At 49.3% G+C, this 19,096-nt stretch overlaps 1 protein-coding gene across 2 annotated transcripts in view; it reads right to left on the bottom strand.

Annotated features, from left to right (window-relative positions):
• The window catches only part of DRC1 (dynein regulatory complex subunit 1), a 48,837-nt gene extending 35,938 nt beyond the window's left edge, over nt 1-12,899 (bottom strand). For both annotated transcript variants that reach the window (XM_083178886.1, XM_083178885.1), the window contains exons 1-3: nt 12,746-12,899; nt 12,122-12,248; nt 9,307-9,394 (exon numbers count right to left, since the gene is read on the bottom strand). In XM_083178886.1, coding sequence (XP_083035012.1) covers nt 9,307-9,394; nt 12,122-12,243 — 210 coding nt within the window. In that variant the 5' untranslated portion in view covers nt 12,244-12,248; nt 12,746-12,899. The remainder of the gene's footprint in view (nt 1-9,306; nt 9,395-12,121; nt 12,249-12,745) is intronic.
• Nucleotides 12,900-19,096: the final 6,197 nt, after the last annotated feature.

The raw sequence follows: 19,096 nt of genomic DNA on the forward strand, positions 1-19,096 counted from the left end.
CCTGTACAAGGCATAAGCAGCCGATTGCCCTGTACAAGGCATAAGCATCCGATTGCCCTGTAAAAGCATAAGCAGCTGATTGGCCTGTACAAGGCATAAGCAGCAGATTGGCCTGTACAAGGCATAAGCAGCAGAATGGCCTGTACAAGGCATAAGCAGCCGATTGCCCTGTAAAAGCATAAGCAGCTGATTGGCCTGTACAAGGCATAAGCAGCAGATTGGCCTGTACAAGGCATAAGCAGCAGAATGGCCTGTACAAGACATAAGCAGCCGATTGCCCTGTACAAGGCATAAGCAGCAGAATGGCCTGTACAAGACATAAGCAGCAGATTGGCCTGTACAAGGCATAAGCAGCAGAATGGCCTGTACAGGACATAAGCAGCCGATTGCCCTGTACAAGGCATAAGCAGCAGATTGCCCTGTACAAGGCATAAGCAGCAGAATGGCCTGTACAAGGCATAAGCAGCAGAATGGCCTGTACAAGACATACGCAGCCGATTGCCCTGTACAAGACATAAGCAGCAGATTGGCCTGTACAAGGCATAAGCAGCAGAATGGCCTGTACAAGGCATAAGCAGCCGATTGCCCTGTACAAGGCATAAGCAGCAGAATGGCCTGTACAGACATAAGCAGCAGATTGGCCTGTACAAGGCATAAGCAGCGGATTGGCCTGTACAAGACATAAGCAGCCGATTGCCCTGTACAAGGCATAAGCAGCAGAATGGCCTGTACAAGGCATAAGCAGCAGATTGGCCTGTACAAGACATAAGCAGCAGATTGGCCTGTACAAGACATAAGCAGCAGATAGCCCTGTACAAGGCATAAGCAGCAGAATGGCCTGTACAAGACATAAGCAGCCGATTGCCCTGTACAAGGCATAAGCAGCAGGTAGCCCTGTACAAGGCATAAGCAGCAGAATGGCCTGTACAAGACATAAGCAGCCGATTGCCCTGTACAAGGCATAAGCAGCAGGTAGCCCTGTACAAGGCATAAGCAGCAGATTGCCCTGTACAAGGCATAAGCAGCCGATTGCCCTGTACAAGGCATAAGCAGCAGATTGCCCTGTATGTGGCCAGGAGACCCCAATAACTCTCGGGATACGGTCGTATTGTCGACAGACTGCACTTAGGTCGACACCGTTGGGTCGACAGGGTTCTAGGTCAATAGGTGTCTAGGTCGACATGGGTTTAGGTCGTTAGGTCGACATGGACTTTTTCACTGCTTTTGTAGCCGACAGGCGGTATTTCATGCCCTACCATCCACTAGGTGGTGTGAGAATAAAATAGTGTGCCGAGCGCAGCGCGGGGCTGCGGTTGACTTCCAACTGTGTCCATGTTGACTGTGTCGACATTCGGGTCAAAAAAGAGTGGGGAAAAAAACATGTCGACCTAACGACCTAACCCATGTCGATCTAACGCATATGTCGACCTAAACCCATGTCGACCTAGACACCTGTCGACCTTGACCCATGTCGACCTAGAACCCTGTCGACCTTCCCCTCTGTTGACCTAATGACTGTCGACCTAAGTATGGTCGATAAAACGATCCATACCCATAACTCTCTCCAATGCTAACAGAATTGTCATGTAAATGGAGCTTAGGCCACCAGGAGGCGCTGTCTCCTTACCTCAGTGTAATGGGCAGGAATGCTCATCAGTGTCCAGGTCCTTGATGGCTAACCTTGACACACCAGATGTTGTTGAACTACACATCCCAGCATGCTCTGCTACATTTGGCCGTGATAAAACTGATGCAGGGCATGCTGGGATGTCTAATTCAACAACAGCTGGAGTGTCAAGGTTAGCCATCACTGGTCTAGGTTAGTCAATTATTCGACATTAACAAAATGATGAAATGGAAAAAGTCGACACACGAAAAGGTCTCCCTGAGATTTCCTGGTGTCGGTGTCACCACCTGAGCATGAAGTGGGGTGGACCCCAATTCATAACTCTGTGTGTGACCAAGGATTCCAAATGCTGCGCTCTCCCATCACCGTCCTAGACTGTAAGCTCTTCAGGCAGGTCTCTTGTACCCTATAACACTGTTGGCTTATCCCCAATCTGATATAATTTGTCTCTGCCTTTCCCACTGATTACCTGCAGTAACCTGGACTGAATTCTGCAACTGAAGGTTCTACTCCATTACCTACAGTACATGATATAGTGTGGGTGTATATGTGGTGCATGTGCAGTGTACGTGTATATGTGGTGCATGTGCAGTGTACGTGTATATGTGGTGCATGTGCAGTGTACGTGTATATGTGGTTTGTGTGTACAGTGTACGCTTATATATGTGGTGTGTGTGTGTGTGTACAGTGTAGGTGTATATGTGGTGTACGTGTGGGTGTATATGTATATGTGATGTGTGTACAGTGTAGGTGTATATGTGGTGTACGTGTGGGTGTATATGTGGTGTATGTGCGGTGTAGGTGTATATGTGGTGTACGAACCAACCCAAAGAAGTTTTTTAAATACATAAATAGTAAACGTTTAATTAAGGAAAACATAGGCCCACTAACTGATACTAGCGGGAAAAGTGTTACTGAGGACAAGGGAAAAGCAAAACTGTTAAATGAGTTCTTCTCATCAGTATTTACTAAGGGAGAGCAGACTGTGGAACGAACATTTACCACAAACGGGACAAATAAGCCAGATCTCATTGTGGATTTCACGCCGAAGGAAATAATACTGAGGCTAAGCAAACTCAAACAAATAAGTCACCAGGGCCAGATGGGATTCATCCGAGGGTATTAATGGAATTAAGGGATGAACTAGCTACCCCCCTACATTATATCTTTAGCAAGTCACTATCGTCAGGTATAGTACCAAAAGATTGGAGAATAGCAGAGGTAGTGCCAATATTCAAAAAAGGAAAAAAGGAAGATCCCGCTAATTACAGACCCGTTAGTTTAACATCAATTGTGGGTAAACTATTTGAAGGATTTTTAAGGGATGGTATCCAGGAATATTTAGATCATCACCGTCTACTCAGTACTAACCAACATGGGTTCGTGAAAAATCGTTCATGCCAAACTAATCTACTAGGGTTATATGAAGAGGTTAGCAAAAACCTCGATAATGGAAATGCTGTAGATGTGATTTTCCTAGATTTCGCTAAAGCATTTGATACTGTCCCACACAAGAGATTGATTAATAAAATGGAGAACCTAGGATTGGGTGAAAATATCTGCAGATGGGTAGGGAATTGGCTATGTAATAGAGAACAAAGAGTGGTTGTGAATGGTGCCGTATCAGATATGATACCGGTACTAAGTGGAGTGCCCCAGGGTTCGGTTTTGGGGCCCATTTTGTTTAACATTTTTATTAACGATATTGGGATAGGGTTACTCAGCAATGTATCCATCTTTGCGGACGATACAAAACTTAGCAAAGTCATCAAATCACCAGAAGATGTCACCATGCTTCAAAATGATCTTGCAATTCTAGATGAGTGGGCAAAAAAATGGAAGATGAGGTTCAATGTAGATAAATGTAAGGTTATGCACCTTGGGAGACACAACCAGTGTGCAAGTTACAACCTTAGCGGAGAGGAACTGGGTAATTCCATACTTGAAAAGGATCTAGGAGTCCAAATAGACAGCAATCTAGGATGTAGTGCCCATTGTAATGTAGCTACAAAAAAGGCCAACAAAATTCTGGCATGTATTAAGAGGGGAATGGAAACTAGGGACTCAAGGGTAATTATGCCACTATATAAAGCATTGGTGAGACCTCACCTAGAGTACGGAGTACAGTTCTGGGCCCCACACTATAAAAAGGACATCATAGAATTAGAAAAAGTCCAAAGGCGAGCAACAAAGCTTATTAGGGGAATGGAGAATTTAAGCTACGGGGAGAGATTAAGCAATTTTGGACTATTTACATTAGAAAAGAGACGTTTAAGGGGGGACATGCTCAACATGTACAAGTATATCAAGGGCCAATATAAGGAACTGTCACACACCCTATTTTCTACTAGAAAGGAATCTAGGACGCGAGGGCATGAGTATAGATTAGAAGAAAAAAGATTTCATTCAGCTAGTAGAAAGAATTTCTTTACAGTCAGAACAGTCAAACTCTGGAACTTTCTTCCCAGAGAGGTGGTAACGGCTGGCTCATTAAATACGTTCAAGGCAAAGTTGGACAAACATTTACTGGAGAAAAACATCCATGGGTACAAATAAGAAATATACTTTGTCTGTAAAATACCAGAACCTACCAAATCAGCAATGGATATCTATACCAGGTTGAACTAGATGGACGCAAGTCTTTTTTCAGCCTTACCTACTATGTAACTATGTAACGTGTGGGTGTATATGTATATGTGATGTGTGTACAGTGTAGGTGTATATGTGGTGTACGTGTGGGTGTATATGTGGTGTATGTGCAGTGTAGGTGTATATGTGGTGTATGTGTGGGTTTATATGTGATGTGTGTACATGTATATGTGATGTATGTACAGTGTGGGTGTATATGTGGCGTATGTGCAGGCTACATGTATATGTGATGTGTGTACAGTGTACGTGTATATGTGATGTATGTACAGTGTGGGTGTATATGTAGTGTACGTGTGGATGTATATGTGATGTATGTACAGTATATGTGCAGGTGTATATGTGATGTATGTACAGTATATGTGCAGGTGGGTATGTGATGTATGTACATTATATGTACAGGTGTATATGCGATGTATGTACAGTATATGTGCAGTTGTATATGTGATATATGTGCAGGTGTATATGTGATGTATGTACAGTATATGTGCAGGTGTATATGTGATGTATGTACAGTATATGTACAGGTGTATATGTGATGTATGTACAGTATATGTGCATGTGAGTATGCAATGTAAGTACAGTATATGTGCAGTTGTATATGTGATATATGTGCAGGTATATATGTGATGTATGTACAGTATATGTGCGGGTGAGTATGCAATGTAAGTACAGTATATGTGCGGGTGAGTATGTGATGTATGTACGGTATATGTGTGGGTATATATGTGATGTATGTACAGTATACGTGCGGGTGAGTATGTGATGTATGTACGGTATATGTGCAGGTGTATATGTGATGTATGTACGGTATATGTGTGGGTATATATGTGATGTATGTACAGTATACGTGCGGGTGTGTATGTGATGTATGTACGGTATATGTGCAGGTGTATATGTGATGTATGTACAGTATCCGTGCGGGTGAGTATGCGATGTATGTACAGTATATGTGCAGGTGTATATGTGATATATGTGCAGGTGTATATGTAATATATGTGCAGTATATGTGCAGGTGTATATGTGATGTATGTACAGTATATGTGCAGGTGTATATGTGATGTATGTACAGTATATGTGCAGGTGTATATGTGATGTATGTACAGTATATGTGCGGGTGAGTATGCAATGTAAGTACAGTATATGTGCAGGTGAGTATGTGATGTATGTACGGTATATGTGTCTGGATATATGTGATGTATGCACAGTATACGTGCGGGTGTGCATGTGATGTATGTACGGTATATGTGCAGGTGTATATGTGATGTATGTACGGTATATGTGCAGGTGTATGTATGAATAGGTGTGTGTAGGAATGGGCTGTGAACTACTCGCCTGTCGGTATATATGTGATGTATGTACAGTATCCGTGCGGGTGTGCATGTGATGTATGTACTGTATCCGTGCGGGTGAGTATGCGATGTATGTACAGTATATGTGATGTATGTATGTATAGGCATGGCCGCCGAGAGGGGGGGGGGGGGGAGGGTACATTTTACCTGGGCCCGGGCCTATCAGGGGGCCCGGGGCCCGAGAACACATAAAAAACATTTTTTTTTTTTTATCTCCAAGTGGTGCGGGTTCCTTGTAGCGGGAGTCGGGACTTGGAGCGTGGGCGGCGGTACATCAAAGGAGAGGCCGCGGTGAGCGGGGGGCTTCTTACTATCACACACTGCACTGTGTGTAGTGTGTTGTGCAGGCAGCGGCATTCCACCGCTGCGGAGCTTCCGTGCAGAGAGACTCTCGCGAGATGATGTCATCATCTCGCAGGTCTCCTGCCTGGATCTGCAGACTGCAGCAGCTGGGACCGGATGCTGCAGCCTGCTTGTGGGAGAGAGTCTGACAACAACAGGAAGGGGAAGGGGAAGGTGCGGTGTGGAGCCGGAGGAGCTCAGAGGCTGAGCTCACTGAACAAGTGCTGAGTCTGACACACTGACACAGAAAACACCCTGTGCACCCAGTCTAAAAACAAGTAGTAAGTACACTTGTCTCCTCTCCTCTGCCTGGCTTAATTTCTATGATGTATTTGTATATATATATATATATATAAATATATATATATATATATTATATATATATAATCTATATATATATATATATATATATTATATATATATATATATAGATTATATATATATATATATATTGATTATATATATATATATATATATATATAATCTATATATATATATATATAATCTATATATATACATATATATTCTATATATATATATATATATATATATATATATATATACACACACATCTCTGTGGCATATGTATAATGGGCATCTCTGTGTGGCATATGTATAATAACTGTTACGGAGCGGGGCATATGTATAATGGGCATCACGGTGTGGGGATATGTATAATGGGCATCACGGTGTGGGGCATATGTATAATGGGCATCACGGTGTGTGGCATATGTATAATGGGCATCACGGTGTGGGGCATATGTTTAATGAGCATCACGGTGTGGGGCATATGTATAATGGGCATCACGGTGTGGGGCATATGTTTAATGAGCATCACGGTGTGTGGCATATGTATAATGGAGCATCACGGTGTGGGGCATATGTATAATGGGCATCACGGTGTGTGGCATATGTATAATGAGCATCACGGTGTGGGGCATATGTATAATGGGCATGACGGTGTGGGGCATATGTATAATGGGCATCACGGTGTGGCATATGTATAATGGGCATCACGGTGTGTGGCATATGTATAATGGACATCACGGTGTGGGGCATATGTATAATGGGCATCACGGTGTGTGGCATATGTATAATGGGCATCACGGTGTGTGGCATATGTATAATGGGCATCACGGTGTGTGGCATATGTATAATGGGCATCACGGTGTGTGGCATATGTATAATGGGCATCACGGTGTGGGGCATATGTATAATGGACATCACGGTGTGGGGCATATGTATAATGGGCATCACGGTGTGGGGCATATGTATAATGGGCATCACGGTGTGTGGCATATGTATAATGGGCATCACGGTGTGTGGCATATGTATAATGGGCATCACGGTGTGTGGCATATGTATAATGGACATCACGGTGTGGGGCATATGTATAATGGGCATCACGGTGTGGGGCATATGTATAATGGAGCATCACGGTGTGTGGCATATGTATAATGGGCATCACGGTGTGGGGCATATGTATAATGGACATCACGGTGTGGGGCATATGCATAATGGGCATCACGGTCTGTGGTATATGTATAATGGGCATCACGGTCTGTGGTATATGCATAATGGGCATCACGGTCTGTGGTATATGTATAATGGGCATCACGGTGTGGGGCATATGTATAATGGGCATCACGGTGTGTGACATATGTATAATGGGCATCACGGTGTGGGGCATATGTATAATGGACATCACGGTGTGTGGCATATGTATAATGAGCATCACGGTGTGGGGCATATGTATAATGGGCATGACGGTGTGGGGCATATGTATAATGGGCATCACGGTGTGGCATATGTATAATGGGCATCACGGTGTGTGGCATATGTATAATGGACATCACGGTGTGGGGCATATGTATAATGGGCATCACGGTGTGTGGCATATGTATAATGGGCATCACGGTGTGGGGCATATGTATAATGGGCATCACGGTGTGGGGCATATGTATAATGGAGCATCACGGTGTGGGGCATATGTATAATGGGCATCACGGTGTGGGGCATATGTATAATGGACATCACGGTGTGGGGCATATGTATAATGGGCATCATGGTCTGTGGTATATGTATAATGGGCATCATGGTCTGTGGTATATGCATAATGGGCATCATGGTCTGTGGTATATGTATAATGGGCATCACGGTGTGGGGCATATGTATAATGGGCATCACGGTGTGGGGCATATGTATAATGGGCATCACGGTGTGCGTCATATGTATAATGGACATCACGGTGTGGGGCATATGTATAATGGGCATCACGGTGTGCGTCATATGTATAATGGAGCATCACGGTGTGTGGCATATGTATAATGGGCATCACGGTGTGGGGCATATGTATAATGGGCATCACGGTGTGGGGCATATGTATAATGGGCATCACGGTGTGGGGCATATGTATAATGGGCATCACGGTGTGGGGCATATGTATAATGGGCATCACGGTGTGTGGCATATGTATAATGGAGCATCACGGTGTGTGGCATATGTATAATGGGCATCACGGTGTGGGGCATATGTATAATGGGCATCACCGTGTGGGGCATATGTATAATGGACATCACGGTGTGTGGCATATGTATAATGGGCTTGACGGTGTGGGGCATATGTATAATGGGCATCACGGTGTGTGGCATATGTATAATGGGCATCACGGTGTGTGGCACATATATAATCATCATCACACTGTGTGGTATATGTATAATGGGCATCACGGTGTGTGGCAAATATATCATCAGCATCACACTGTGTGGTATATGTATAACGGGCATCTCTGTGAGTGGCATATGTATAATGGGCATCACGGTGTGTGGCATATGTATAATGGGCATCACGGTGTGTGACATATGTATAATGGGCATCACGGTGTGGGGCATATGTATAATGGACATCACGGTGTGTGGCATATGTATAATGGAGCATCACGGTGTGGGGCATATGTATAATGGGCTTGACGGTGTGGGGCATATGTATAACGGGCATCTCTGTGAGTGGCATATGTATAATAAGCGTTACAATGTGGGGCATATGTATAATAAGTGTGACAGAGTGAGGAATTATGTTTTTCTTTTTTTTCTCTCTCCTTTTTTTTAATGTAATGCCCCGCCCCTTTTGTAGCTCCTCCCACATCTCCTCCGCCCACTTTCTGCCCCCGCCCACAGTTCCTGAACCTATTTTCCTACAAAAATAGCACTGCTGTTTCACCCCCCCCCCCCCCCCCCCTTCCCCCATGGGGGCCCTGGGAAGTTGTTGTACCGGGGCCCAGGATTTCTCTTGGCAGCCCTGTGTATAGGTGCGGGTAGGAATGGGCTGTGAACTACTCGCCTGTCTGCTTTCCTCTATCTGTTTGTGACTCCGGCGGGGCTCCTCCGTCTGACTCTTCGCAGAGTTGGGGTGCTCACCAAGCGCCTCTCTGGAACCAGCAAGAAGAACATATAATGGTCTGACTATGTCTACTAAGCTGTGCTTACACATACAATAAATGCTTCAGAACTTTCTGATGATGTTTTTGGAGCATTCACATTTTATTAATTGTTCCATTGTCGGCATAATGACACACGTGCCGAGGTCTCTGTTGGCAGATCCGCCAGCACCACGTGTACAGCACCCAACTGTATATTACTATCCTAGGTACCGCACAGGGCGGGGTGTAAGGCAGGTGCAGTACCCAGAACCCCCGGTCACAAGCCGATGTCCACTCTTTGGATCTATCATTTCAACAAGATCAATTATATCTTGATGAAATTATCTATTATCAATTATATCTTGTTGAAATCTATCTCTGCGTGTCAGTACCGGTGCTACATGCTATAGACTGTTGGTACCAGATGGGTAATCTATATACTTAATACTGACGGTCTGTGTGAACTTATTATTATTATTATTATTATTATTATTATTATTATTATTATTATTATATATTATACATGGCTATGTTGTACCCAGCATTCGAATGATTACAGTGATTGATATTCCTGTGTATTTAGTTTGACATTAAAGTGCTGTTAATATCTCAGATACTATTTCAGAGTAGGTATAAGGCGCTACTAGTATTTAGTGCTTATTAGGTATATAGTTATCCAAGGGGGGATTGGTGATACCCCTACATTCCTATACCCCTACATCCCGCATCTGTATTTCACTCAACAGGTGCTCTGAAAACCTTTCTATAGTCAGGCCATATTGGACCAATGTAACACAGGCGTGGGACAGAGGAGAGGTAACTGATCTGGGGTAACAGATGAGGAAACAGGGGGGATAACAGGCGGGGAATTGAGGTGAGGTAACAGATGAGGAAACAGGGGAGGTAACAGGCGGGGAATGGAGGTAAGGTAACAGGCGGGGAATGGAGGAGGGGTAACAGGCGGGAAATGGAGGTGAGGTAACAGGCGGGGAATAGAGGTGGGGTAGCAGGCGGGGAATGGAGGTGGGGTAGCAGGCGGGGAATGGAGGTGGGGTAACAGGCGGGGAATGGAGGAGGGGTAACAGGCGGGGAATGGAGGTGAGGTAACAGGCGGGGAATAGAGGTGGGGTAACAGGCGGGAAATGGAGGTGGGGTAGCAGGCGGGGAATGGAGGTGGGGTAACAGGCGGGGAATGGAGGAGGGGTAACAGGTGAGGAATGGAGGGGGGGTAACAGGCGGGGAATGGAGGGGGGGTAACAGGCGGGGAATGGAGGTGAGGTACCAGGTAGGGAATGGAGGTGGGGTAACAGGCGGGGAATGGAGGTGAGGTACCAGGTAGGGAATGGAGGTGGGGTAACAGGCTGGGAATGGAGGTGAGGTACCAGGTAGGGAATGAAGGTGGGGTAACAGGCGGGGAATGGAGGTGAGGCACCAGGTAGGGAATGGAGGAGGGGTAACTGGTGGGGAATGGAGGTGGGGTAACAGGCGGGGAATGGAGGTGAGGTAACAGGCGGGAATGGAGGTGAGGTAACAGGTGGGGAATGGAGGTGAGGTAACAGGCTGGAAATGGAGGTGAGGTAGCAGGCAGGGAATGGAGGTGGGGTAACAGGCGGGGAATGGAGGTGGGGTAACAGGTGGGGAATGGAGGTGAGGTACCAGGTAGGGAATGGAGGTGGGGTAACAGGCGGGGAATGGAGGTGAGGTACCAGGTAGGGAATGGAGGTGGGGTAACAGGCGGGGAATGGAGGTGAGGTACCAGGTAGGGAATGGAGGAGGGGTAACTGGTGGGGAATGGAGGTGGGCTAACAGGCGGGAATGGAGGTGAGGTAACAGGCGGGAATGGAGGTGAGGTAACAGGCGGGGAATGGAGGTGAGGTAGCAGGCGGGGAATGGTGGTGGGGTAACAGGCGGGGAATGGAGGTGAGGTAGCAGGCGGGGAATGGAGGTGGGGTAACAGGCGGGAAATGGAGGAGGGGTAACAGGCGGGGAATGGAGGAGGGGTAACAGGCGGGGAATGGAGGAGGGGTAACAGGCGGGGAATGGAGGTGGGGTAACAGGCGGGAAATGGAAGTGGGGTAACAGGCGGGGAATGGAGGAGGGGTAACAGACGAGGAACCTGATGTAGGGTAACAGGCAGGGAATGGAGGAGGTGTAACAGGCGGGGAATGGAGGAGGGGTAACAGGCGGGGAATGGAGGAGGGGTAACAGGCAGGGAATGGAGGAGGGGTAACAGGCGGGGAATGGAGGTGGGGTAACAGGTGGGGAATGGAGGAGGGGTAGCAGGCGAGGAACCTGATGTAGGGTAACAGGCAGGGAATGGAGGAGGGGTAACAGGCGGGGAATGGAGGTGAGGTAGCAGGCGGGGAATGGAAGTGGGGTAACAGGTGGGGAATGGAGGAGGGGTAACAGGCAGGGAATGGAGGAGGGGTAACAGGCAGGGAATGGAGGAGGGGTAACAGGCGGGGAATGGAGGAGGGGTAACAGGCGGGGAATGGAGGAGGGGTAGCAGGCGGGGAATGGAGGAGGGGTAACAGGCGGGGAATGGAGGAGGGGTAGCAGGCGAGGAACCTGATGTAGGGTAACAGGCAGGGAATGGAGGAGGGGTAACAGGCGGGGAATGGAGGTGAGGTAGCAGGCGGGGAATGGAGGTGAGGTAGCAGGCGGGGAATGGAGGAGGGGTAACAGGGGCACTGCATACACCTGGCTATATGGTAGGGGCCCCTGCCTGCTTCTCACCGTCTCTTGGCTTCTATCCTGGCTGCGATACGGAGCCTCCGTGCCACGATCCTCTCCTGCTGGTCCTCGGAATCCAGTGATGGGCCGCTGCCGGCCGCTTCCTCGCCTTCTGAGGATGTCATGGTGCCTGTAGGAGGAGGGGGGAGAATTCAGGTGTGCGTCAGGGAGTGCGACTGCTGCGGTGCATGGACAGTGCAGAGTACCAGTGGGGGCTGTACAGATATAATATGGAGAGCGCTATGTGGGGTACGCAGATTTGCATATCTCCCAGCATGCCCCGCTCCAGGAGGACACAATGCTCTGCTCCTGTGCTTTCCTCATAATGTATGATTGCCAGCACCTGTGCTGAACAGGTAAATTGCTTAGAAAGATGTTTCAGCACAGGTGTTGGCATTTATAAATTAAGAGGGAAGTGTAGGAGCAGAGCATTGTGTCCTCCTGGAGAGGGTCATGTTGGGAGGTATGTGATGCCATGGTATGATTGCCAGCACCTGTGGGGAGCTAGGTCATTGATAAGAACGGTGTCACCACAGGTGATGGCAATGGGGGGGAGGTGGAGTGTCGGGGGAGGTACAGGGTGTCGGGGGTCTGTGTTGGGTGTCAGGGGGCGCCGCTCTCACCCACCTCTCTCTCCTGCCGTAGCTGTTGGGTCCCGTTGCTAGGAGACGCCGGCCGCCGCAGGCCCCGCCCCGCTGGTGACTGACAGATCAGGACACGGAGAGGGGCGGTGGAGCACAGCGAGTGACGCGAGGAGATGGGCGGGTCCGGCTCAAGCGTGACGCATGGTGGGAGATGTAGTTCAGTACGTAGTGTGTGTACCTGTTAGGAATGGAATCAGAGGCGGCCTCAGGTCATGGTGCTGGGACTTCTAGTTCCCCCGCATACTCAGACACAGCTCCCTTATGTAGCAGAACGTCAGTCACCGTGTTATATACACCAGCGCCCCCCTAACCTGCAGGGACCCTCACTATACACACCTGTGCTGTACTGGGGTGGAAGCTGGGCATTGCGCTGTGGGTACGACACCTCAAACCCCCCACGCAGTGGCTACGACGAGCTTTGCTGCCCCCCCCCATGCTGACTGAGTATGACAAAATTGTGGCCCATCCATGCGTAGCGAGTACCCACTGCGCATTCGCATGGGGTGGTGCAACAAGCTTGCGGCCCCCCCATGCGCAGTGGGTACAAGCTTGCGGCCCCCCATGCGTAGAGGGTAAAACAAGCTTGCTGCTCCCTATTGCGCAGTGGGTACAAGCTTGCGGCCCCCCATGCGTAGAGGGTAAAACAAGCTTGCTGCTCCCCATGCGCAGTGGGTACAACGAACTTGCACCGCCCCATGCGCAGTGGGTACAACGAGCTTGCGTCCCCCATGCGCAGTGGGTAGGACGAGCTTGCGCCACCCCATGCGAATGCACAGTGGGTACGACGACCTTGCGTCCCTTAATGAGCAGTGGGTATGGCAAGCTTGTGCCCCACCATGCGCAGTGAGTGCGTCGAGACCACAGAGTTGCAAAGACATAAAAGCCAAATATTAAGCCACTGGTAAGAAATCGTGGCCACTGGTGAAATAATCACAGTAACAGCCTGTTCCCTCTGCAGATCCAGCTGCTGAATCGTCAGTCCATCCAGAACGTTCTCATTGATAAAAGCCCTCTGTACCCGGCAGAACCCAGTCAGAGATCGCCCATGCTGCTGGACACTTACCTGCTTATTGGTCTACATACCATTGTGGTGGTGCTGGATACACACACCTGTGCTGCCTTTCTCATGTGGAGATTGGTGACTGCTCCAGGACTGGCACACAGCTACCATGCAGCGGCTTCTGAGAGACACCAGACGGCTGCTGTGCCCAGGGAGACACCGTATTGCTGACAGGCAGCGTGTGGACACTTACTAAGATGGGAGTTCTATTTCACTTCTTATTTATTTATCACCTTCTAGAAGATAATAGACAGTATCTGATTGTTGCCCATAGCAACATCCCATCTGATATAGGACTCCCATTTTAGTATATTTCCCCCTTAATATCAAGTACATACCTGCTCCTCAGATCAGCTCTGCACTAACAAATGGGCAAAATAGTGCCATCAAAACCCCCACTCCGTACAACCACATCACATCTAAGGGTACCAACACCCCCACTCCGTACAACCACATCACATCTAAGGGTACCAACACCCCCACTCCGTACAACCACATCACATCTAAGGGTACCAACACCCCCACTCCGTACAGCCACATCACATCTAAGGGTACCAACACCCCCACTCCGTACAACCACATCACATCTAAGGGTACCAACACCCCCACTCCGTACAACCACATCACATCTAAGGGTACCAACACCCCCACTCCGTACAACCACATCACATCTAAGGGTACCAACACCCCCACTCCGTACAACCACATCACATCTAAGGGTACCAACACCCCCACTCCGTACAGCCACATCACATCTAAGGGTACCAACACCCTCACTCCGTACAGCCACATCACGTCTAAGGGAACCAACACCCTCACTCAGTACAGCCACATCAAATCTAAGGGTACCAACACCCCCACTCCGTACAGCCACATCACGTCTAAGGGAACCAACACACCCACTCCGTACAGCCACATCAAGTCTAAGGGTATCAACACCCCCACTCCGTACAGCCACATCACGTCTAAGGGTACCAACACCCCCACTCCGAACAGCCACATCACGTCTAAGGGTACCAACACCCCCACTCCGTACAGCCACATCACGTCTAAGGGAACCAACACCCTCACTCCGTACAGCCACATCACATCTAAGGGTACCAACACCCCCACTCCGTACAACCACATCACATCTAAGGGTACCAACACCCCCACTCCGTACAACCACATCACATCTAAGGGTACCAACACCCCCACTCCATACAGCCACATCACATCTAAGGGTACCAACACCCTCACTCCGTACAGCCACATCACGTCTAAGGGAACCAACACCCTCACTCAGTACAGCCACATCAAATCTAAGGGTACCAACACCCCCACTCCGTACAGCCACATCACGTCTAAGGGAACCAACACACCCACTCCGTACAGCCACATCAAGTCTAAGGGTATCAACACCCCCACTCCGTACAGCCACATCACGTCTAAGGGTACCAACACCCCCACTCCGAACAGCCACATCACGTCTAAGGGTACCAACACCCCCACTCCGTACAACCACATCACGTCTAAGGGTACCAACACCCCCACTCCGTACAGCCACATCAAATCTAGGGGTACCAACACCCCCACTCCGTACAACCACATCACGTCTAAGGGTACCAACACCCCCACTCCGTACAGCCACATCACATCTAAGGGTACCAACACCCCCACTCCGTACAACCGCATCAAATCTAAGAGTACCAACACCCCCACTCCGTACAACCACATGACGTCTAAGGGTACCAACACCCCCACTCCGTACAACCACATCACGTCTAAGGGTACCAACACCCCCACTCCGTACAACCACATCACGTCTAAGGGTACCAACACCCCCACTCCGTACAACCACATCACATCTAAGGGTACCAACACCCCCACTCCGTACAAGCACATCACATCTAAGGGTACCAACACCCCCACTCCGTACAAGCACATCAAATCTAAGGGTACCAACACCCCCACTCCGTACAACCACATCACGTCTAAGGGTACCAACACCCCCACTCCGTACAGCCACATCACGTCTAAGGGTACCAACACCCCCACTCCGTACAGCCACATCAAGTCTAAGGGTACCAACACCCCCACTCCGTACAACCACATCACGTCTAAGGGTACCAACACCCCCACTCCGTACAGCCACATCACATCTAAGGGTACCAACACCCCCACTCCGTACAACCACATCACATCTAAGGGTACCAACACCCCCACTCCGTACAACCACATCAAGTCTAAGGGTACCAACACCCCCACTCCGTACAACCACATCACGTCTAAGGGTACCAACACCCCCACTCCGTACAACCACATCAAATCTAAGGGTACCAACACCCCCACTCCGTACAACCACATCACGTCTAAGGGTACCAACACCCCCACTCCGTACAGCCACATCACGTCTAAGGGTACCAACACCCCCACTCCGTACAGCCACATCACGTCTAAGGGTACCAACACCCCCACTCCGTACAACCACATCACGTCTAAGGGTACCAACACCCCCACTCCGTACAACCACATCAAGTCTAAGGGTACCAACACCCCCACTCCGTACAACCACATCACGTCTAAGGGTACCAACACCCCCACTCCGTACAACCACATCACGTCTAAGGGTACCAACACCCCCACTCCGTACAACCACATCACGTCTAAGGGTACCAACACCCCCACTCCGTACAACCACATCAAATCTAAGGGTACCAACACCCCCACTCCGTACAACCACATCACGTCTAAGGGTACCAACACCCCCACTCCGTACAGCCACATCACGTCTAAGGGTACCAACACCCCCACTCCGTACAGCCACATCACGTCTAAGGGTACCAACACCCCCACTCCGTACAACCACATCACGTCTAAGGGTACCAACACCCCCACTCCGTACAACCACATCAAGTCTAAGGGTACCAACACCCCCACTCCGTACAACCACATCACGTCTAAGGGTACCAACACCCCCACTCCGTACAACCACATCAAATCTAAGGGTACCAACACCCCCACTCCGTACAACCACATCAAATCTAAGGGTACCAACACCCCCACTCCGTACAACCACATCACGTCTAAGGGTACCAACACCCCCACTCCGTACAACCACATCACGTCTAAGGGTACCAACACCCCCACTCCGTACAACCACATCACGTCTAAGGGTACCAACACCCCCACTCCGTACAGCCACATCACGTCTAAGGGTACCAACACCCCCACTCCGTACAACCACATCACGTCTAAGGGTACCAACACCCCCACTCCGTACAACCACATCACGTCTAAGGGTACCAACACCCCCACTCCGTACAACCACATCACGTCTAAGGGTACCAACACCCCCACTCCGTACAGCCACATCACGTCTAAGGGTACCAACACCCCCACTCCGTACAGCCACATCACGTCTAAGGGTACCAACACCCCCACTCCGTACAACCACATCAAGTCTAAGGGTACCAACACCCCCACTCCATACAGCCACATCACGTCTAAGGGTACCAACACCCCCACTCCGTACAGCCACATCACGTCTAAGGGTACCAACACCCCCACTCCGTACAACCACATCACGTCTAAGGGTACCAACACCCCCACTCCGTACAACCACATCACGTCTAAGGGTACCAACATCCCCACTCCGTACAACCACATCACATCTAAGGGTACCAACACCCCCACTCCGTACAACCACATCAAATCTAAGGGTACCAACACCCCCACTCCGTACAACCACATCAAATCTAAGGGTACCAACACCCCCACTCGTACAACCACATCAAATCTAAGGGTACCAACACCCCCACTCCGTACAGCCACATCACGTCTAAGGATACCAACACCCCCACTCCGTACAACCACATCACATCTAAGGGTACCAACACCCCCACTCCGTACAGCCACATCAAATCTAAGGGTACCAACACCCCCACTCCGTACAACCACATCAAATCTAAGGGTACCAACACCCCCACTCCGTACAGCCACATCACGTCTAAGGATACCAACACCCCCACTCCGTACAACCACATCACATCTAAGGGTACCAACACCCCCACTCCGTACAGCCACATCACATCTAAGGGTACCAACACCCCCACTCCGTACAGCCACATCACGTCTAAGGGAACCAACACACCCACTCCGTACAACCACATCACGTCTAAGGGTACCAACACCCCCACTCCGTACAACCACATCACGTCTAAGGGTACCAACACCCCCACTCCGTACAGCCACATCACGTCTAAGGGTACCAACATCCCCACTCCGTACAGCCACATCACATCTAAGGGTACCAACACCCCCACTCCGTACAGCCACATCACGTCTAAGGGAACCAACACCCCCACTCCGTACAACCACATCACGTCTAAGGGTATCAGCACACCCACTCCGTACAACCACATCACGTCTAAGGGTATCAGCACACCCACTCCGTACAACCACATCACGTCTAAGGGTATCAGCACACCCACTCCGTACAACCACATCACATCTAAGGGTACCAACACCCCCACTCCGTACAGCCACATCACATCTAAGGGTACCAACACCCCCACTCCGTACAACCACATCACATCTAAGGGTACTAACACCCCCACTCCGTACAGCCACATCACGTCTAAGGGTACCAACACCCCCACTCCGTACAGCCACATCACGTCTAAGGGTACCAACACCCCCACTCCGTACAGCCACATCACGTCTAAGGGTACCAACACCCCCACTCCGTACAGCCACATCACATCTAAGGGTACCAACACCCCCACTCCGTACAGCCACATCACGTCTAAGGGTACCAACATCCCCACTCCGTACAACCACATCAAATCTAAGGGTACCAACACCCCCACTCCGTACAACCACATCAAATCTAAGGGTACCAACACCCCCACTCCGTACAGCCACATCACATCTAAGGGTACCAACACCCCCACTCCGTACAACCACATCACATCTAAGGGTACCAACACACCCACTCTGTACAGCCACATCACATCTAAGGGTACCAACACCCCCACTCCGTACAACCACATCACATCTAAGGGTACCAACACCCCCACTCCGTACAATCACATCACATCTAAGGGTACCAACACCCCCACTTCGTACAGCCACATCACATCTAAGGGTACCAACACCCCCACTCCTTACAGCCACATCACATCTAAGGGTACCAACACCCCCACTCCGTACAACCACATCACATCTAAGGGTACCAACACCCCCACTCCGTACAACCACATCACATCTAAGGGTACCAACACCCCCACTTCG

The sequence above is a fragment of the Crinia signifera genome, chromosome 3 (assembly GCF_055691185.1).
Source record: "Crinia signifera chromosome 3, ASM5569118v1, whole genome shotgun sequence".
Lineage (NCBI taxonomy): Eukaryota > Metazoa > Chordata > Amphibia > Anura > Myobatrachidae > Crinia > Crinia signifera.